The following is a 23819-nucleotide window of genomic DNA, read 5'->3' as shown; positions in this document are numbered from 1 at the left end:
GACGATACATTTTCTTCCTTCTTTATCATATCATGGAGCACATGATGCCTTGAGTAAACATGATCAGGAAGAAATAAGAAAAGCTTAGCTTGTATCGACTATTCAATTGTGTAGAATGTTGTCAGTATCACCTAGAGAGAAAAGCTTCTCTGGAAGAAAAGCACCACAAAAGTTAAAAGAGTAAGTTCTTTCAGAAGATCACTTAGAGAGAACCTAGAAGAGCATTAAAAATTTTCGGATGTGTCTCCAGTCGAGCTATGCATCTTTAATTTCTATGTAATAACATCTTAATGTGCGAAAAGAGAGTTGCTTTTGAACTCTGGATAATTCTCTGCATGTCACACACTGAGAAATTTAAAAACTGCCCCCCTCCTTATAAGTTACTGCAGCTGCATTTTGTAGGTGCAAATGAACCCTCCCTCTTTATCCCTTACAATTGTTCCATTACACCAATATCTGGTGCATATCCCATCTGCTTGACATTTTCCCATATCATGCCTAGAGAACAACTGAAGGTGCTATTTTGAAATTTATCTGCTATGAACTACTTTGAAATTTGAGCATTAAATATTAAAAAGTTGAAAGTATTCTTTTGTCAACTGGAAACAAATATAAATACATTAGATTCTCATAAATAGTCGAAAGCATGTCTTTCGAGAAAAGTAGAACGTGACCTTTTATATCTTCTTATCCAGCATTTACCTACACTTATAGATTGAGGCCATGCCATTATTAATAGTATATTACTTTTATGGAAATGACCTTAATTAACATAGCTTTAACTGTTATTACTTCTATAACCATGTGCTTCAAAATATGAATGTGCATTGTTTTACTCAGTTTTGAGACTTTAGGCGTTTTATACATTTTTTTGCCATACCCATTGCTCACAATTCCGAAAAAGTATCGAAGCTGTAGCGGGATGAAGTGTCAAAATAGGAAGACCATATCATGTACTTCTGTCTGCCTTTATTTATTTAATTATAGCTTTTAAAGCTGTCCAAATCCTCACGAGCGATATAATGATGAATATATTTTATACTTATGGCATCAGGTCATTTCTTAAGACGCTTCCATATGTGTCCAACCTACACCAAAACCACGTGCCATCTTTCTGTACACATACCCCTACATAATTAGCAATATAATGATTAATCTATTATATACTCATGGCATCTGGTCTTTTCTTAACATGCTTCCATATGTGTCCAGTCTACACCACACCCCCGTGCTGTCTTTCTGTGCACATACCCCTGCATTATTATAACTTGCATAAAAACTTTTAAATTATCCAGCTAGATTTTTGTTTACATACGATTTCATGTGCAAAATACTAGCAATTGTTGGTGGTTCTCATGAATGGGTGTAGAAAATTTAACTCTAATAGTATAAAGACATTTTATAGTCATTGGAATTGCTCAAGTCTCCTCCTGGTTTATAAGGTGGCAGTCATGTTGCTGTTCACAATTTTAGATCTGATGTTGCACTTTTATGACATCTGCTATATGCTTCTAAAGTGCCATTGTCCATTTACTTACACTGTTCCCTTTATTAGACTATTATTGTTTACTTGTACAGCCTCCTTTTATTTATCAGGTATGATTATTTAGTCTCAGTATGGTGTATGTAAAGTTTCTCTAGATTTTGCTCTGACAATCTACATAGCTGGCTTGTGATGACTAATCACTAAATTAAGTAAGCTTATGTGACCTACCAGGGAATACCACCTGTGAACAAAAAAATGACAGAGGCTGATACCTGGGTGACTGTAGTCTGTAGGAAACTTGTTACATGGTGGCCATGGGTATGTTAACACTATCTACTTTCATATTCTCCATTCGAAGTCTTTCCACTTCAATTTCACCTCTAAGAAGTTGCACTAGTTGCTTACCTAGTTTCTCTCCGAGCAGGTCGCAGAAGGAGATAATCCACTTAAAGTTGATCACGGGTATGCATGGTCAAAATCTTATAGATTCTTACTAGATGCTTTATCCTAGAATATAAATTGGCATCCTCACTCATGCAGGAAGGAAATTCAGAGATATAAACTGCTTGATCCAGTTACTCGAATGGGGATCTTGAAAGCTATTTGTGAAGTTCGTGCGCAAGTAATACTTTTAGCTTTCAATTTTATTGTCAAATTGTTGAAAAATGTGCAATACATAATCCCATTGGATATGTAGTTCAAGAATATTTGCTGTTCTCTAAGACACCAGAAAATGGCTTTTATGATTCAGTATTTTGGGTCCTTGGGTCGTATTCAGATTTTACTCTGTTTTCTTTTTTTGTGCAAACTTGAAGTGACTATTGCGAATATTTTGCAGCAAGATGATATATTGAGCTACATAACTGATGAACTGAAGAAGGGAACTGAGCTCGCCACTTTCCGCAAAGAAAGGATAGGTGGTGCTGGCAATGGAGTTAGTTACTGGTAACTATACCTTCAGATCTAATTCCTATCTGATTCATATTTAATTCTGGGCCTTATCACACAGATGCAACTTTTTGCTTATATGAAGCTTATAGAATTTGCTGTTGTTTATTTCATGATACCTACCTTATAATCGCCATCCATGCTTATTACCTATTCTGAATCAATTGTATCACATCACTAGCATCCAACACACAAACACACATGCATCGAAACCTTCTCTTTCTCTGTGAATGTTAACCACAAACACACATGCTGCTGCTGCTGTCATCCGATCTGAAACAAACTACTACTGACTTTAGGCCTGCTGTCATCCGATCATAAACAAACCATAATTTAAACAAGTTTGATGTGTCATTGTTTAGGAATGAAAAGGTTCCCTTTTAACAATTCTATTTTATTTTATTTTATTTTTAAAATTCACTCGTATTTCCTGTAGAATGTTTTGGAAAGAGTTATTAATATCATTAAGCAAAGTGAATGCTGAACACATTCAATCAATTTTCCGTTTCCTAGATTTGTGTTAATGTTACGTAATGCTGGGATATACTGTTTCTTATTCTGCTGATCCTAGTCTTCTTTTCTTCTGTAAGGTATGATGGAGATCCAGTCATTGGCTATAGGTTATACAAGGAAGTAGTTCAGGTTGATTCCAGACGGAAGGCAAAGGGAAAGGGCGGTGCACCACAACCAACAAATAACTATCAGTGGGAGACTGTGGCAACTGAGTTTGGGGAATTCAAAGAAATATCAGTGAGGCTCCTTTTTTTTGTTCCTTATATGGAATGATGACCTTACTTAACTGTTTTCTTTTCTTTGGATTGTCAGGAAAAGCTATCATCCAGCAATATTAGTGTAGAAGCTTCTGTCGGTGAGATCATTAAAACCGAGATAATTCCCATTCTTGCAAAGCTCCAGCAGGTCATACCATTCTCAACCTATGTTTAATTCCCATGGAAGTTTCCAAATATTATGTCTAATCAGAATTTTAATCTCCTTTTAGTAGACATTTTTGTCTCTATATATTTTTATTCCTTAATCTTTGTACCACTTACAGAAGAAAGAGAGAGCGTGGAAGCGGCAACAAAGGGAAGCCCTACAGTTAAATGATTTCTTGAACTATAGTAGAGTAGGGGTAACTCGATCCTGTCGTGAGCGGCCTGTGCGCTACACTTTTGGTATGGGTCTTCTCATTATGTTTTGAGATCATTAATTTGTTAACACAGTGCACAGTCTAGATTAACAGCTTATTTTGATCGCGGTACAGTTTTTTTTTCTTCAAAATTTTAATATAGAAAAGGATAAGAAATGAATGCATCTATGGGAGATTAGAGGTTGCTCCTATTGAGGATAAAATTAGAGAATCGTTTGAGATTGTTTGGTTATGTACAAAGGAGGCCTCTTAGTGAACTGTTAGGAAAAATGATAATATTATAGTTAATGAGGCAAAGATATCGAGCAAAACTTGGTTGGAAGCACCTTAAAATGGATACGATATTAGTTAACTTAATGGTAGAGATAGCCCGAAATAGAAATTAATGGAAGAATAAGATTCATATAGCGGATCCCAAAAAATTGGAATAAATGGTAGTCGGTAAGTTATAATCAGATATCGTGCACCAATTTAATTTACTTTTTATATTTTCCAGAAGTGTTAGATTGTTCATGATGATTTATATAACCTAATTTACTTGATTGTTGACAGAGGACTGAGTCATTGCAACATTAGAGTTTGAGATATATAGTGATGGCGTTTATTATCTTTCTATTTTTAATTCTGTAAGCGAATGCAATCTCCATTTAGAAAATAGGAAGGCTGTAAGTTTTGCCCGCATTACTATTTCCAATAATGGATGCTATTTCTAAAGTGTTTTTTCTGATTGTGGCCAAAACTAGCACTGGGAGGCCATAAGGAGGTGGCTGCTCCCTTGGTCTAGGAGCTGACCTTGCAGTGCAATAGGTTGGGACTGAAGGGGTTGCTCCCATTGGATGTATGAAACGTGGATTTGAATTTATCTTGTCCCTAGATGTCAAGACATGGTTCTGTTGATGCTGAAGTTATTCTATCTTGCCAGTCAGAAGCTCGCATGTTTACATGCATATTCTGTACTTGTCAATAATTGCTCTTGTTTTTGTGTGATAGTATCAAAGTAATTTTCCTTCCGTAAAAAAAAGATAAGCCTCCTTGTTTCAGCTGAATTTATTTAAATATTTGAACCGTTCATTGGTGCCAGTGGCGGATCCACCTTGACCAAAGTGGGGTCACTTGACCCCACTTTGATCAAGGACCAAGAACCACTTAGCATTTGGGAATTTTTTTAGATAACTCAGCTTAAATTTTAAAATGTCATAAAATCCCATAAAAATGTGCCGTGGTTTTTACTAGCAAAAATATTTCCTTGTGTAATTTTACCCATCCACAAGAAATTTGCGCTTAACATCGTTAAGGGTTTCTTTTGAAAGATGTTGAAAGTTGAAGAGGGTTTTCTGAGAACCCCAAAACTTGAGGGTTTTGTGATAGGTCTGAAGTTTTTTTTATTTTGGTTGGGGGGGGCGGTCATCAAACTCACTTTTCAATTTCAATTTCTAACTTGAGAATCTGTTACCAGTGACATATTTGATAATATTACTAATGATGTGAATATGTACTACGTTTACAAATATATAAACTCGTCGGGGACAATTGTAAAAATTTTAATCATTAATTATGTAGTAATTGGTGCAATGCAACCTAATCAGGAAACTGAAACTGCGTTTTGTGTGAATTGTGCATTGACTAATTTGACCAGTGCTAAATGCAGTTGTCCCAACTAACAAAAAACAGTGGATTTTCTCAAGTCAAGTTGTTGGGAGGTAATATTTTTGGGTGGGATATCTTTCTTATTCTCAAGCATGTAAGGCATGGCTATGGACTTATAAAATTGTATTTATATTTAAAGTTTCAACTTGCAAACCACTAAATACATTATAAATCACCAGGAATAACGGACACCATAAGCTTTTAAAGGTAATCATGTTATGATCTCGCCAGAAGCAATTTTCAAACATTTCGACTCTTAATATCTACTCATTTCTAATGTCTTTCAGAACCAAGAAGTAATATGACGTGAGATGTTCTGGTTGAAAGCCTGTTTTGCCATTGACATGGTTGACTTGATCCTTTATCATGTATAAACCACTTCCTTGGATTTAAAGGGAAGTTGGTCTATATTTGCATAAATGCTGATCTATTGCAGTTTGGGCTGTGTCCTTATTTTTTGTCACATATACCTTCAATTTCTCAAGGAAAGAAGAGATGTTGCTATGTCTGTATTGAGGTGTTGACACTGGCAATTATGATAGAGTCTGATACCATTCGAAGGCTGAAGTTTTTTCTACGTTTTATCGTGAGAAAATAAGGTATCTCATGGTAGACATTACACAAGGGAGGGAGTCTAATGGAAAGTAACAAATAGGTACTGGGCCTGCTGGCAAGGTGGTTATTGACAGAAAAGGTCATTGCATGCCTACTTGTTTGTTCAGTTTACTTGCCCACTCTTGCCATGCTGTATGTTTCTTTGTCTATCAGGTGTACTTTTCTTCTAGTTTCAAGACAATCTTGCTTCCTTTTTTTCAACCTCTATAGCTAGGCAATCAAACATGCCTCTTAGCTGTCAATGTAATTGCTCTGTTTCATCACATTCTGCAACTCTTATGTATCTGTATTTGCTTTCTATGGTTTATGTGCAGATGAATATGATCGGTCCATTGATGAGGCTATACAGATATCAAAGTATGTTATCAGCATAAGCCTTTTCCTCCCCCTCAGTTTTATTCATTTCGATTGAGCAACTTTGACAGAGTCATTGATTAGGCAGTAAGTTTGCCACCAATTAAGGAATGTGAGATGACTTTTGGTTCCATGATTTTTCAGAAGTTGCCATATTTTAGTTATCTCATTCATTTGATGAGTTTTCATAACATCAATCTCTCATCTAAGCTGCAGCAGGTGCTTTTGAGAGCGGGCACAAATATATGTTTGCTGTTAAATATTCATCTGTCTTATTATTGTTTCACATATCTTCTTTTTTGCATAAATGAATCTGAAGTTACATAGTTTTTAAGCACCGCAAGCTCATTGCTTTATAAAGCCATAGTATTGACAAATTGCTTCAAAAATCATTCTGCTGGTTTCAATGTCTTTCAAGTGTTTGTAAAAGAAAATTCAATGAAGGGATGGTTGTATGCTCGTTTCCTATATGCATGTATAGTACAGTTTTCTGTTATGAAATGTGCACATGAGGTGGAAAAGGAAAACTAATTTTGGTGATTACCTTCCTAATTTAGGAAATCAAAGACAACTGGTTCAGAAAAGGAGAATGGTAGACGCACTCGTGGATCTGCTAATGAGGTTACATTAGATGGAAATAAGAAACTAGGTGAAGAAAATTCAGAAGCAGATGATGAGATGCATGAAAATCCTGCGGATGATGAAGAAGACAAGTACCAGAGCGACAAGGATGAAAATGATCATAGTGATGAGAAATATAATAAGTATAAAAGTGACAATAATGATGATGATGATGATTATGATGAAAAAGATGAACACGACAATGACAGCAACGTTGAAGAAGAAGAAGAAGAAGAAGAAGCAGAAGAAGAAGAAGAAGAAGAAGAAGAAGAAGAAGGAGATTTTGTTAGCTCTGATGAAGAAAATGATGATTCTCCAAAACAAACAATAAATCAGAACAATGCAAGGACTAAAGCTGCAGTAGGAGTACGAAGGAGCCAAAGATTTACAGAGATTTCTGAGGGCCCTGCAGAGACTAAGAAACGGCTGAGGCAGAGACCAACTCGTAACAGTGCTCAAATGGTTTCAGACTCTGAAGACAGTTCACCGAAAAATGAGAAGCAAACTGAGATAGTATCAGACTCTGAGATGGCGGATTCTGCTGGGGATGGATCAGCGGGAGCTGGCGATGATGAATCGACTGGTGATGATGGATCGCCGGATTCCGGTGATGCCAGTGAATGACTAGTTAGCATTTCTTATGCTTTGTTTCTGTAGAGGGTAAAGCTTTTGGTGATATAGCAGCCTATGTCATATCCATATGATATGTTTGGGGCTTCCTTGTGTTTTTGTGTATACAGAGAGGAAGTGAATTATGATGCTTCCTTGCTTTTTGTAATGCAGCAAGAAAGCTACATTGTTGTAGTGATTTGAAAATGTGTTTCACTTGAGTGAAGTTTTAGATGTTTGTATTAGAAGCTTCGCCCTTGTTTTACCCGGCCTTGAAATTGGGGCATTTCCGAGTTAAATTATAACAACATTGGCCGCGCCTAGTAGATTTCTTATCCATGCTTGCTCTGATTTGATTTTAGTGGTTCGTGTACGCAACGGGAATAATAATTAGACATTCTAATTGTCACCATAGGTTTCCGTACGTATACACGCCTTTCTTGAAAAATCCCAAAATTCAAATAAATAAATCTTATCTATAATTGGTCCGGAGCAAGTATATCTAGTGCTCTTGAGAAACAACTCGTTTGCTTTTCGAACTTTTTTTTAAAAAAAATCCAGTACACTGGAAACAAGAGAAGGGAAAAAGGATTAAAAAGCAACAAATCTAGCGGGACGCGTCCGAGGCGGTTTGCCTCAACAAGTCTCGCTACGGATTCAGGGATCGTGCGACTGATGATCGGGTTGGCATGATCAAAAATTAAAGCTAGTTTATAGCGAAGACATTTCCATCGGAATTTGCTTTACGCCAAATTTGTGTTGTCCTGCAATTCCAAGGGCATGCAGCCAGCTTGTCAATACGTGCTAATAAATTATTAGAATACAGCTCTTCATCACAATTTCAGAGTTTTGGTATATTGCTGATGGTATCAGCGCAACCCAATTTCGAATCTCACTAAAGACGGAATTCATCAAGAATTTATCAGGGCAACCCAGTTTCGAATACAAAAGTATAACTGGAATTGCTTTTTTTAATGAAGTAATTAAATGGATTACTTGGTTTTACATATAATTTGGTAAAATGGATTAAAAAAAAACAGAAGAAATTGAACCTATAACCAAATACTATAAGTAAGAAAGGCATACTCGGGAGATTGACTAGTCGTAAACAGAACGTGATACATGGAGATATAGAGATCCTCAAAAACAAAAATTATTTACGTACGCTGATCTGATCTCCTTTAATCCCCTATATTACTTTTCTTCTCTATAATTTGTTAATTGAAGATATTGAATTATCCTCATAACATGTACGTCTAGCTAAAATCAAAACACTTAAAACAAATAAAAAATGCTAAATCTTCTACAATATTCTTAATTAATTATCTCGAGTCAACGAAACATCTTCAGTCTTTTCTAACACTACATATTTCATAAGAATCGTACCTTACCATACGCAGTGATAATCGATCTCACGCACAAAGATCGTCCAAATTAAGCCGATGTATGACAATTATAAAAGCAATAGACACATTAATTTGTAAAAATACTTGATTTTACAGAATATAAATATTCTATCAGAACAATCAGCGTACCCTCAAGCGGGCCGTCCTCGTAGAATTTGTGCTTTCTTTTTCACATACGCGCTACAAAAACCTCAAAAATGGAAGTTGGAAGTCACACAAATTTCCCGACGTCCATCCTCCTTCTCCTCCGCTTCACGGTCTCCGATATCCTCTGACGCCGTAACCCCTCCGTCAAGTCCATAAACGCCCTCAGTATACACTCGTGCACGCTCCTCTCGTTAAGCTCCAAGTAGCAAGCCAGCAGCTCCTCCAAGAAGTCCCAGTCCAACGGCCGACAAGGGTCCACGTGTCGAGCATCCACCATCTCCTGCATGGACCTCCTGAAGTCCACGTACGGGTCTTCGGACACCGTCACCACCGCCGTCCTTCCGTCCTCCTCCTCGGCCCCGGCCGCTGACGCGGCGCTGAGACGGGCCTCCTCGATTGGGACGTGTGGCGCCCGGCGCACGAAGAACGCACGGCTGGCGATGCGCTGGATGGCGGTCAGCGGCGGGTCGGTGAACCTCGAGGGGGAGAAGTCGGCGGGGCCGGACAAACACGTCGCGCTCGGTGGGCCAAGCGGTGGAGCGTGCGGCTGCGCCGCTGGAGGAGGAGGAGGGACGGAGGATCTAGTAGCAGAGGGAGGAGAATTCTCGCGGAGAGTGTAGCGGTTCCACGTCGGAGAGGGTGGCGCCTGCGCGGCGGGGGCGTTTTGTAATTGAGAGGTGCTTGAGGGGGTTTCTTGAGCTCGGAGAAATTAGCGCAGAGCGATTTGTGGATGATTTTTTTGGGCATTTTTGTGGCTTTCCCCCCCTCGATCAATGTTTTTTTGGGGTGCATGGAGGATTTATAGAGAGACAAATTAAAAAGGTGGTGAAAGTGGAAAGAATGAGATTATATGCTGTGATTTAGGTGGGGGGTTAAGAGAGGAGGTGCTAGATTAATGCATTTGGCAAAGTTTTGAGTGAGTTTGAATTTGGTTGGATTTTTGTATGGTAAGTTAGGGATGAGGTTATTGGAGGTGATTTAGTGGAATTATTGAGAGGTACGCTCAATTAGGATAAAATCTTTGAATTTAAATTGAGAGAATATAGATTCATGCTCCTATATTAAGGAAGCTTTTTTCGATTGAAAACAAAAGCTTCAACTAGAAATGGGCCATCCTTCTATTGATTAAAAGTGTCATATTTGTTCATTTTATCATACTAGCTAAAGCGTAGCGATACTTAATGTGCAAGTGCACACTGTCAACTGAATTTTTAGAATTTCCAAAAAGAAAATAAATAAATAATAAATTAAAAACGTGCTAAGGTGGTGTTAGTCAATTGGGACATTTTCATGTAAAATGAGATAATTGTTAAAGTGGAATAATTTTTCGTCAGTGGGATATTTTAGTGGGATAAATAGGAACATTTTTGTGAAGCGGAATATTTTGATAAAATAATATGGGATAAATTTTTTTATAATCATGAAATATATATTTATATATTGTGAAGATATAAATACTATTTATGTATTTTAAACTTATTGTTATTGATTGATAATTGCTTACAAGAATGTTCTTTACTATTAAATAACTTTTGGTTAGACTATAAGATATTGACAATTATTATTATAATAATGGTCTAATGATGGTGATAACCATAATAGGAAAGAAGTAAAAAAAAAACAAAATAAATATGAGTTCTAGTTTTTTTACCAACTAGTTTCAAGCTAAAACTTGGAATTATTTAAGAGACTAGAACTCTCATTTTTGAATAAAATAAAATCAAATAAGTGAGATAATTTTGTACCATTACCCAAATTCTAGTTTTGTTAGAGTTTTACTTGACTAATACTGTAAAATTTTGTTCTAGTTTTAGTTCTATGTGACTAACAACTTAAAAATTTATCACACAGATTATCTCAGTTCTAATTTTAAGTTCTAAGTGACTAACCTCCCTAAGAACACATTAAACACAATAAGTAGAGTACTTTTCATATATTTTCAAATTATTATATTTAATTATATAATTAAATATATTTTAACTCTTGATAATATTTGGATTAAGACCTACTGAAATTTCCATTTGATGTTTGAATTGTGGTTTACTTATGTCTAATATTTTATTTTGAAAATAAGCTTATCATTCAATATTTATATGCCTTATAACATACAACTCCATTGATATTTATTAGGGAAAAAAGTATCCCCTATAAATTATGAATTTCCCGTTCAAGTCAAAATAGAAAAGATAAAAATGTCTTTCAGTATATATACATACCTTCTAATGGCCTAGAGTTGAGTAGTTATGCAAATTAAAATGATAATTGTTTTATATCATTTCTCCTAAAAATGATAAATACATTCTTCAAGGGAGCTACGAAAATTCTATTGTCTAAACTACAATTCTTCATTTTTATATAGCTTTAGCGAAATATGAATCACTGTTAAAATGAACTTTGGGCGATGAATATACAGACTTTCTCAATATATCTACCAATTTCAAAAATATAGTTTATATAAATATTGTATTTCAAAGTAAAAACTCTAAATTTCAAGGAGAATATTAATAAGTAGAACACGAGATTTAACATTAAACCTTGATTCTATGTTCCCCCCTCCCAATAGTTAATTTATCTAACTGTAAAATTGTACAACCGAGTAAATCACCGCGGTCCGTATATTATATTAACACGTGTTTTCGACCAAGAAGAAATGGACGGAGACAACCCGTAATCACAATACTACTGCGGTTTGTATCTACGGACATTTGTAGACGTACACAAGAAAATTAATTCAATAGAGATAATGTTTGAGGTGCTGTCCAAATTAAAGTCTTTTTGGATGGTACCTAGGTTAGTCAACTAATGGTGACAATGCGTACATAAGTGAACCTAACCCAAGCGTAGACATGCGCTCATTAATTTAGTGCATCATTCCTGTAAAAGAACTCAACCTATGTATATTTTTAGGGGATTCGGATCCTCTCCACTACAAAAAAAAAAAAAAAAAAAAAAAGAAAAAACAGTGGAGGGACCACTACATAATCACGGCCATTGATTATCTAATTAATGGTTGTGATTTTTTCGTTTAGTGTAAATTAGGAATGAGTGCAATACACGGGGGTATGGTAAGTGTTAGATTTAGATTGTATCATAACCGCCTACTAAATAATCAACGATTGAGATTAAAAGCAGTGATCTCTCCACTACTTTTTTGTAGTGGAGAGGATCCAAATCCATTTTTAGGAGTGAGACCCGATCAGATGTGAATCGGATATGCCATATTATCCCTGTATTCACTTACAAGTTACGAATAGAAATATGAATATACACGATTCAATAAGTAGATCGAGCTCCTACGCTATAGTCGTCAAAGTAAAATACAGATATACCGGGAGAGAAATTATGCACAGATATAAAATATTTACATGGAAACGTATAAATTTTGAAAAAAATAAATAAATATATAGCTAATTTGGTAGAAAGATGTCTAAAAAAAAAAACTTAAATGAGAGTCTCTCAATGTGCTTGACATAACTGAAAAGGCTTAAGATTAGAGTCTGCATTATTAAAAATGGACTCAAATTTATTAATCTAAAGGTCAAAATACTACCATCTACCCATCTACCGAATCAGTACATATTTACAAACTAAAGTCTGCATCATTAGAATTGGCCTCAAATTTATTAATCTATAGGTCAAATTACTATCATCTACCGAATCAATACATATTTGGGAAAATTGCTTGGAGCAACTTCAAAAACTAATATTATGCATCATCCTCCCTAACCAAAAATGTCATGCAACCCAACCCTTATACGGATAATTTAGGTGGTGTTTGGTTGTTTGCAACTAGAGTTGCAATGCAAGTGTCACTTGCATGCAACTGAGACGTTGCAACTCTTCTTACATGCAACTACAGTTGCAATTGTTTGGTTTAAAATTTAAATTTTACAACTTATAGTTGCAGCTGTTTGATTATGCTTATAAATTAACATATGCAATGCAACTCATAAAATATTTTTAAAAAATAATATTTTTTAAAAAGTAATATATTTTTATAAAATAATATATTTTTAAAAAATAATATAATTTTAAAAAATAATATAATTTTAAAAAATAATATATTTTTTAAAAAGAAATATAATATTTTAAAAATAATATAATATATCATTTAAAATATATATTATTTTTAGAAAATTATATTATTTTAAAAATACATTATTCAAAAAAATATATTATTTTAGAAAATTATATTATTTTAAATATATATTATTCAAAAAATATATTATTCAAAAAATATATTATTTTAGAAAAATAATAGTATTCCTGGAAAATTTTAATTTTCAAAAAATATATTATTTAAAAAATATGTTATTTTAAAAAATATATTATTTTAAAAAATATATTATTTTAAAAAATATTTTAATTTTCAAAAAATATATTATTAAAAAATATATTATTTTAAAAAATATATTATTTTAAAAAATATATTATTTTAAAAAATAAAATATTATTTTAAAGATAATATATTACTTTAAAAACTAACATATTATTTTGAAGAAATTATTATAATAATAATTATTTTAAAAGATTAATGTTTTTTTTAAAAACATTTTTGAGGAAATTATTATAATAAGAATTATTTAAAAGATTATTTTAAACCTTTAATGAATTTATTTTTGAAATATTAAGTAATGATTTTGAATTTAATAAATTTAGGTCAGTTGCAACTAAGTTGCAACTATGACTTGCGGTCATTTTTGACGTAAGTCATATGTTACAACTGAGGCTTGTTTTGCAACTGTGGTTACAATTGTAACGGTGAGTTGCAGCAAAACAAACACATGCAACTGGTCAAATTGGACCTAGTTGCATGCAACTGGAGTTTCAACCACTCCAGTTGCAGCCTACCAAACAGCCCCTTAGTGTAACTACCACCCCAAAACTGTACAAGCCCACAACCCAATAAGACTCTTCCTAAAATGCCACTCACATTTAAAAACTAAAGAAATACGGTTCCCTCCCCCCTTCTCACGTTTATCGAGATCCTCTGCAACCTTATTTTCTCATCACCCTCTTCTTCTCAAGATCCTGCTCCACCGCCGCCGCCGCCGAGGACCCCAAATGCTGACACCGCAAGCTATTCGTATTCGACCCTTATATCTTCACTCCATCTTCGTCTTTGCTCCGTCTTTGCCCCCTACAGGTAGATCCAGGAAGCTATCGCCGCCGACAAGGACCCCACCGAACTGGAAGCTCGTCGTTTGCAGCCTCGGCTAGGAGACCACCATCGACCCTAAATCCCTCTTCTTCACAGAGTCTCAATTGAACCAAACCATGAATTTGAAACCCTTAGTTTTTGGTGAAAATATAGGATGACGAAAGCAAGTTCATTATCTGAATCAGCAACAAGAAAGGATGAGTTGTAAGTATCAAGTCTGAATTTATCCATATCTATTCTCATTGTGAATTTATCCACAATTGTAAGTAGAATCATGTTATTTTCTCTTGTGCTGTGTTTTACAGTAAGGGTGATATAAGAATATGTATTAATATACGTGGTTACTATGAATTCATGGAAAAAATTATTCTATGAATAAGGCCCAATCAATGGAAGGCTTATAGATCTTCCAGTTTCTAAAACTATATTAATTTTGGAGCAATTTCATCTGACAGAGCCATAATCATGCTACTGATTAACCACCTTGATTTGGCTACAGGAAAGTTCTTTTTCAATGATAGCCAAACGGGAAAAAATAGGCATATACATTTGTGTAAGTTGGTGCAAAAATAAACTCGGTTCAAGGATGAAGGGGAGAAATCGGAAGCGAATTGCAATACCGTGAATAGGATCTGGAGTTTGTACTTTACTAAGAAGCAACAAGATGCTTACAAAAGTGGCCAAGACTATCTTGAACACTTATTGGAGAAAACTAGTTGGGTCCAGAAAGAAATCCAATGTGCATGATTTTGTGATGCTTCAAATTTTTTACCAACTTACAATAATATGGAATCCAACTGTAAAAATGAATGCATGCAATATATGTTGAAGTATACGACTCGTGTAGATGTAGTTGAACATTTGCCATGGACGACTATCATATACAATGAAGTATGAGATTCTCTAAAAGCTGCAAAGATAGCTAAAAAGGGATTGACATATCTTAGTGGCTGCGCTCCCTTGCTATCAGTGAGTTTTTTTGTGATATTTACAATCAATATGTGACATTTGTCCCTAATTTGTGATATTTGTCTTTTATATGTGATATCTGTTGTTGATATGTTGACATATTTGTGATATTTGTGGTTAAAAGATTATATTCATCTCACATTTGTGATATTTCTCTTTTACATGTGACATATGTTACTGACATGTGACATTTATTTGTGATTTCTATAGTCAAAATGTGACATTTGTCTCTCATTTGTGATATTTATCTTTTACATGTGATATATATTACTGATATGTGATATTTTGTGATAGTTTTAATTTATGATAGTTTTAATCTGTGATAAGTGACATGAAATGAGCTGGCTTCATTGATTGACGTTGTTTTTTTAAAGCTATGGTACTACGAGATCACAAACATCAAAGAATATGCCAGAGTCAGGGATTTGAAGCCACGAATAACTAATTGGATTCTAGAAGGTAAGAAAGTGGGTTCATTGTGAAGTGCAACAATTATGAAGAAGTCAAAAGGCGCAATCTACATCTTACCGAAGCAAGATATGTCTTGGTACATCCATGAGGAGATTAAGCAAGAGCCTACAACAAGGCCGACTAAAAGAGAGGAGAAATTAGACTCCAAAAACTCTTTAAAAAAGAAAAGAATTAAAAAAAAGAGGAAGAGAGTCAATCCACTGTTGCATTGGTGAGACAACTTATCATGTGATGTTTACATTTTGATAGTGATAATAGTCTTTTTATGTGATTATTGTTTATTTCATGTGACTCTTATATGTTGACTGTGATAATAAGTTGTATTCTATGACCTTTACCTATTTTCTGTGACATTTACATGTAAACTTTGATACGTTATTGTCTGTGACAATTGGTTATTTCCTGTGACATTTACCAGTTGAGTGTGACAAATGTAGTGTTTATATGATATTTAAGGTAGAATGAAGCTTCTTATATGTGACATTTATGTGTGACCTTTTTATATGTGATATTTGCTCACTGAAACTTAAATGTTAATGTAGACTGAAGCTTATGAGAAGCTGTCAATATTGAATAAATCCTATAAACAAAAACTTGTCAGAGTCGGCGTTGATACAAAGATCATTAAGTCCGATATTAAAAAAGGTATGCACAACAAAACAAGAGAGAGAAAAGAAGGGTGCAAGAAAATATGAGAGTAGAGGAGATGAGGAGGTAAGAAATTTTCTCCTGTTTCATGTGCTCGTTCATTCTCTAAAATATTCATTTTAGTTTTGACATTTATCCAGCTTGAGGGAGAGTTAGAAAGAAAAGATGAGGCAAAGAAAGAAGATGACCAAGGGAAATAAATAAAAGAAAAGAGAGATGACAAAACAGACATGGACATTGAAGTTGAGGAGGTAACAATTTTCTATGATTTAAACTTATTTATGGCACTTACATAAATTATGTGATAATTACTTCTTTCCTGAGATTTTTACATATTACCTGTAACAATTGCTTATACACTATGATAGTTACTAATTTCTTGTGATACATGTATTTGGTAGGATATTTGCAATAAGAAAATGATGAAAGAATTGTATTTGATTTTATTCTCTCTAACTGCTTAGAAAAAAAATGTTTATAACTCTCTCAAACTTAATTATAATTCGAATTTTCTGATTACAAAAGAGAAGAGAATCAATGGAGATCCTCCCCTTTGTTTAATTCTGGGTTCTTCACGGTGGCGATGAAGTGCCTTCGAATGCTCGCGTCGAGTTTGCTCTCCGTTGACGATCCGAACGTCTTGTTGCACTAGAACGTGGTTGATTTCCCTTGATTGATATCGAGGATAACTTACATGGTAAGTTTGAAATTAACTCTTGACGAGTTAATAACTCAGAGCGAGTTTTTAAAAGAACTTGCAGAGCAAGTTTTGAACTTTGAACGAGTTTAGAAGAACTTGTAGAGCAAGTTTTGAACTATGACCGAGTTGAGAAGAGCTCTTAGAAAGAGTTCATAAGCCAAGCCAAGTAATCTCAAAGGCTTCAATAAAAGCCTTTGAAGATGATTCAAGGGTTTCTTTAAGTTGATGATCTCCAAAGCTCCAAGAAGATCTGAGGAAGCCGAGCCGATCTCTCCTTTTGCGATCTTTTTGATGCAAAAAGCCGATCCCTGAACTCAATTGAGTTTCTAGTATTTATTGGGGATTAAGGGGTGTAACTACCCCCTTAATCCGCTCCTTAATAAGGTACGTGATCCCCTCAAATCGTGGAAATGGTTTTGGAACTATTCAGCTCACATTTGAACGAGTTAAACACTAAAACTGGCGTTCTGAACATGAATTCTACGTCCTGGGCTCAGGACGCAGGGTTGGGATCTCTGTTAGCGGCTGGGAATGCAAAGGTCATCATGCACTTGGAACTGAGAACGCAGAGGCCGTGCTGCATTTTGAATATGGAACACAGAGGCTGCACTATGTTTTGAATCTGAAACGCAGAGGTAAACTCTGTATTCTGGACCTGGAACGCAGAGTTAGGCTCTGCATGAACTCCGTATTTTAAACTTGAGACACAGAGTTGGGTTCTGTATGAACTCTGTATTTTGAGTCCACGAACTCTGTGTTTTGACTCTGGGATGTAGAGTTGAGCCTCAGACAGGCTTAGCAAGCTTCAGGCTAAGTCTAATATTCCGGCGAAGTCCAGTCTTGCAGACGGACTTTAGAACATAACTTGCTGCGAAGAACAGGTCATAACTTTTAAACCGTAAGTCAGAATTGGACGAATTATATATGAAAATCGGCTATCTCGACGAGACGGAGCCAACCAAACTTCGGAGGGGTTTGTGTCGTTTGTTTTGCCAAATTCCTTACGGTTTGAGAGATATCTACGTTTTGATTTGAAGAGACAGTCAATTTGTAGTCTCTTTTGCTAGAGTGTTGCAAAGACCATCATCTTGTAATCTTCGCATTGACTCCTTGAAAATATAAGAGTCATCAGATTGTAACTTCTGATGTTGATTGTGAAGGCTGTTGATTAGAGCTTTTATCAGTTATCATGAAGATTATCGGATTGTAACCTTTATCGATCTACTTGAAAGTCTTAAAATTATAGCCTTCTGAAAGTTGTAAGATTGTAACTTTCATCATTGGTGTTTGATAGGGGATCAACTATCTACAGTGATTTTTAGACAGTCTACAAACCCCCCCCCCCAAAGTTTTCGAAAGTTCACGGTTGACTGAGATGAATTTTCGGAATACTTTGGATCTTAACTCTGATCTTGGAGCTGTTGATCTCTTATCACAAAGGAGTTGTTCTCTACACCCGCTTCAAAGGCATCTTGGTTGAAGAGATTTTCCATGCAAGACCTGTGTGAGGATGAGCTTCAAAGAGAAACTGTAGCGACGGTACGAGTTACTCATGAGCAGAAACTCTCAAAAAGTCACGTCACGACTCACGTCCATTCAGCTGATGGGCCTGTAAACATTTATAGGATTTTTGGCAAACCCTCAATCATCAATGGATTTGATAAACCTTTACCGACTACTGTTTGAGTCGGGCTAACATGTAGATTGTCTAAATCCGTTCCACATGTAACATTGTGCTGAAAGAATGAACTCTCTTAGACTTAAATGCTATGATATTGAATACATAGACTTTGTTATTTTTACGAAAAAAGACTAACCGGCAACGTGTGTTAGGCATAGACTCTTATTTCTCATTAGGGATCGAGATAAAGTCCTCCATGCATGAAAGACATGGTGTTTTTTCACGGTGAAAGATTAACTGGCAACGCGTGTTAGGCGCAGACTTATCTCTGTTTAGGAGTCGAGATAAAGTTTCCCATGCGTGAAAGGCATGTATTTTTTATGATATGATGTTGAATATGTAGACTTTTGTCATTGTTTCTTTCTGTGTTATGTTTTTACTTAAAATACTAAAAGAAAGTTAGAAGTGCCAGAGGTATAATATTAACTTGGCTTGAATTTTCACTTAGAGTAAAATTCAGAAATTTTCTTGGTTATCACTAGGATAATTCCAAAAAATCTTTAATCCACTGGGGACTTTATAATGAAAACTTGTTATTCTTATTGAAAAAGGATTAATAAGTTCATTGGGGGTTTGATTGTTAGAGGTGTAATGTTAACCTAATAGTATTTTATGAGCTTATCGCTCTATTGAAGAGAGTCGATAAGTTGATTTGGTCGTCAGAGGTGTGATGTTAATGTGATAGGTTAGTGGACCTACCGCTCTATTGAAGAGAGTTAATAAGTGGATTGTCAGAGGTGTGATATTAACATGATAGGATTTTATTACGATTGGAGCAACTTTGAGGACTTATCCTCCTATTGAAGAGGATTGATAAGTTGATTGGTTGTCAGAGGTGTGATGTTAACGTGACATGAATTTTGTTGCGATTAGAGCAACTTTATGGACTTATCGCTCTATTAACGAGAGTCGATAAGTTGATTTAGTCATCAGAGGTGTGATAGTAACTTGACAGGTTTGTGGACATATCGCTCTATTGAAGAGAGTTGATAAGTTAATTTTGTCAGAGGTGTGATATTAACATGATAGGAATTTGTTGTGATTAGAGCAACTTTATGGACTTATCATCCTATTGAAGAGGATTGATAAGTTAATTTGTCAGAGGTGTGATATTAACATGACAGAAATTTGTTGCGATCGGAGTAACTTTGTAGACTTATCATCCTACTGAAGAGAGACGATAAGTTAATTTGATCGTCAGAGATGTTAACGTGATGGGAATTTGTTATGATTGAAGAGAATTGGTTCTTCTAGCTAACCTCTAATAGTTGACAAAGGGAATGGCTCCTGTTCGCGTCCGAGTGCATTGGTAGATTCCTTCAAACTCGTTAGCATTTCTCTGATGGTCGGTGAACGACTTGTCTCAGAGTCATCAGATCTAGGACCTGAGGCGTTCCCTCTGCCGATCACAGTGATAGTGAGTCTAGGATACTCAGTCTCTGAAGACTTCTTCTTGTAATGACGTCATCACTTGCTTGATCGAGCAACGCTCGTTAATCGGTCAAACAATTATCACCTGGGCATAGATGCGCAATAGTAGCATTTCGAGAGGACTGCAGAAATAAGCCGCTCATATTAACATGAATGAGCTATTTGTTGCACAGGTCTTCCTCTCGACAGCAATTCCCGCAAGTCAGAGATTTGGAATGAATCTCTCACAAAGCGTTAGGACGAAGATATAACCCCCTACCTGTTAATGGGTGGGACTGGTTCTTGTTTAACATGAATTTTAAATCCATGTTGATCTTTTAGAACAAGACGAATCACATCACATTCCGAAGAAGGAACACGAGGGTCATGTTTAGCTTGATTAACGCAAGACCAAAGTTTGCGTTTTGCTGGTAAAACGTAGTTATGAGATCTGCATTTTGGTTCGGAAACGCACTCCTGAGAGTTGCATTCAGTTTTGGAAACACTTCCTTGAGGGTTGCGTTTGTTGGCCTTCTTGTTTTGATAATGTTTAACAAACAATTTACTTCTAATATTATTTATCTAGTGTTTGTGTTTTCATATTTATTCTAGACAAACAACGAGTTGGAGGATGGATGGATTGCGTCATAACGATCATATCAAATAGAGGTTGGCGGAATTGTGGAGTGAAGCATTGCAATTCATAGTTGAAGATCCAAGTTCAAGCTTCATCCGTAAGTGTACCAAGATAGAGCTTCGTTGAAGATCACAAGCTTGGGTATATGTAGTTTAGGTTCTTATATTATGTGTGTTAGTACTTTAAGCTCAATCATATATACACACACATTATATTGGTTTCCTTATATATAAGTATATATCATAATAATATTAATAATCTTTGTATATATTATATTATATATATATATATATATATATATTATATATATTATTATATATATATATAGTCAGTATTATGTATCAGTAATATATATATTATAGTATATTATAATATTATTATATTATATATATATATATATATATGTTGTCTTGTCTTGTTATTGATGGATGTTTAACAAACAATTACCACTAATGTTGTTTGTCTTATATTTTTGTTTTCTTATTTATTATAGACAAATAACGTAGTTGGAGGATGGATGGAATAGAGCTCAACAATCATATCAAAGGAGGATGGCGGAATGTCGGTGTAAGCCGTGCAATTTCAAAGTTAAAGATCAAGTTCAAGCTTCATCCGTATGTGTACCAAGGTGAGCTACAATGAAGATCAAGATCTAGCGTGTATCTAGTTTAGATTTTATATTATGTGTGTTAGAAAAAAAAAAATACACAACTTAAAAAAAAAAAAGAAAAAAAAAAACTAAAACAATAAACAAAAAAAATAAAAATACATAAAAAATAAAAAAAAAAAAAATAAAAATAAAAAACAAAACAAAAAAAAAAACAATATAATAAAAAAAAAAAAAATATAAGAAAAAAAAAAAAAAAAAAAAAAAAAAAAAAAAAAAAAAATGATATATATATATCGTATATATATATTATATATATATACATAATTTTTTTTTCTCATTTTGCATATATAAATATTACTATATAATATAAATATAAAAAAAAAAAATAAATAAAAAACAAAAAAAATATAACGAAAAAAAAAAAAAAAAATAAAAAAAAAAAAAAAAAAAAAAAAAAAAAAAAAATAAAAAATAAAAAAAAAAAGAAAAAAACAAAAAAAAAAAAAAACAAAAAAAAAAAAAAAAAAAAAAAAAAAAAAAAAAAAAAAAAAAATGTTTTTATAATAAAAAATAAAAAATTAAGATAAAATAATACAAATACCAATAAAAATAAATATAAATAAAAAATACATACAAAAAAATAATAATCCTAATTTATAATATAAAAAATAAATTTTTATATAAACATCCACAGAATATTGTGAAATTCAGATTCAGGAAGGACAAACTGGACTAATATCTCTTTAGCAAACGAACAACATAACAACAATCTCTGTAACCGCTATCATGATCCTCTACATTGGTCATATCCGACAAGCAACTTTGGATTGATTAACATGCTCTTAATGGAAAAACTCCCCACTCATTAATGATAAAACCTCTTCTTAAATGAAGCGTTCATTCTCGAATGTCCTTTCGTTCAAGATACTGTGTGATTGAGTGTTTTCACAACCGTCGATCGCCACTTGTTATCATTTCATTCAATCATTTAAATTAAAATGGCCAAGTTAAAACATGATCTAATAACTCACATGCTGTACATTAATTTCTTCAAACCGTGTCCATCCTATCCGAGCGGGTTTCTCTTTTAATTTCAATGATTCCTTCAAAATTTGAGTCCAACTGCTATCCATCACTCGACACCTCAGCAAACAAAATGTATCTTCATCAAACTTCTTGAACATCAATCTTAATGTTAGTAATGCTCATACTCGTGAGCGTGCTGATCGCCTTTTTCGTGTGGGAATTTTGATTCGGATCCCCAAGTAATAGATACAATTCATTACAGTCTGACTTGATATATACATCACTTATCTGATAATTGTGACTATCCAATCTTCCATTGAACGGAAATCTGCATGAAATCCTTCGAACGAAAAGAACTCTAACCAAACACAAAACTCTGATAACTTGTTGTGCACAGCAGAACAATGGGCCACGAACACAAACGAGACAGAATCACAAAACAATAACCAGAACAACAAGCACCACATTAGTAAGATACAACTTTACGTGTTCCAAGTGCTACTCCAACGGGCAGGCGCGTGCAAAGTTGGCAATGAGGGGAGAGATTTCATAGATAGGAGAACAAAGACTACAAATAGGATAACTTACAATCCTCATTTTATAATCTCACAAAAAACCCTTCAAACAAAACTCTCAGCCCTCACAATCGTCCATCAAACTGCTCAAAACTAATATACTCTCCTTCGATGAACAAAACTGTATTTGGTGTATTTATACATAACACCATTCCCAAACCAAACAGAAAACAAAAAACAACCTAGAACCCGTTCATCAAGCTGACTAATCAGCTCATTAGTTGACTGATCGCCTCTCTAAGAGTCGACTTAGCAAAAAAATCCATAATTCTGGGGCATTTCATGAGTCGACTCCATTAATTTATGAGTGATCATTGACAGCGTAAGTTAACTTCAGGACTGTTTCATGAGTCGACTTCATAACACTAAAAAATTGGTTTTCTGAGGCTTCAACAACATTACTAACAAACGGACTAACAATAGTGTAAAAATTCACATGTTACATTGTCGAGCGCAGACGGCGTAGGGGGTTGTAAGCTATCTTGCAGAAATTATCTTGTATTCGACAACGGGACACAGCTTTTCGCAGGTATAAACCATGAGTATAAGTCTGCTTAAGATACACTAATTTAACTGAGCCCCCATATCTTTCATTAATCATAATAGATGTCTTGGGGCCCTTTTCTTTTAGATATAATTCTTTGAACTTAGACAGATAATGCTAGGATTGGGTTTATCTTGGAATGACAAGGAGAAAGTGAACCGTTCTTGTAATTTAATAAGACGGTAATAGACATTATCCTCAAATATTAATTAATTCAATAATAATCTCTTAAATCTTGGAATTTCTCCAAAAAAACCCAAGGTCATGCAATAATTGGGTCCCTCACTAACCCAAATACCCATTGTAGATTAGAGTCTATTTATTGCGTTAATGGGCTGTGCCCGTTAACCATTCCCTATTGTGATGACTAAACTATATATATATCTCTCTATATCTGAATAAAT

At 34.5% G+C, this 23819-nt stretch overlaps 1 protein-coding gene across 1 annotated transcript in view; it reads left to right on the top strand.

The window, feature by feature from the left end:
* The window catches only part of LOC109827202 (DDT domain-containing protein DDR4-like), a 14647-nt gene extending 6884 nt beyond the window's left edge, over positions 1 to 7763 (top strand). The window contains exons 3-11 of the mRNA XM_020394172.1: positions 1718 to 1804; positions 1911 to 1948; positions 2027 to 2108; positions 2325 to 2431; positions 3025 to 3184; positions 3260 to 3352; positions 3489 to 3609; positions 6161 to 6203; positions 6758 to 7763. Of these exons, the coding sequence (XP_020249761.1) occupies positions 1718 to 1804; positions 1911 to 1948; positions 2027 to 2108; positions 2325 to 2431; positions 3025 to 3184; positions 3260 to 3352; positions 3489 to 3609; positions 6161 to 6203; positions 6758 to 7445 (1419 nt within the window). The 3' untranslated portion in view covers positions 7446 to 7763. The remainder of the gene's footprint in view (positions 1 to 1717; positions 1805 to 1910; positions 1949 to 2026; positions 2109 to 2324; positions 2432 to 3024; positions 3185 to 3259; positions 3353 to 3488; positions 3610 to 6160; positions 6204 to 6757) is intronic.

This window comes from Asparagus officinalis, chromosome 1 (assembly GCF_001876935.1).
Source record: "Asparagus officinalis chromosome 1, Aspof.V1, whole genome shotgun sequence".
Taxonomy (NCBI): domain Eukaryota; kingdom Viridiplantae; phylum Streptophyta; class Magnoliopsida; order Asparagales; family Asparagaceae; genus Asparagus; species Asparagus officinalis.
Note: the sequence above shows the minus strand (reverse complement) of the source record. Positions and strands in the feature narration are given on the sequence as shown.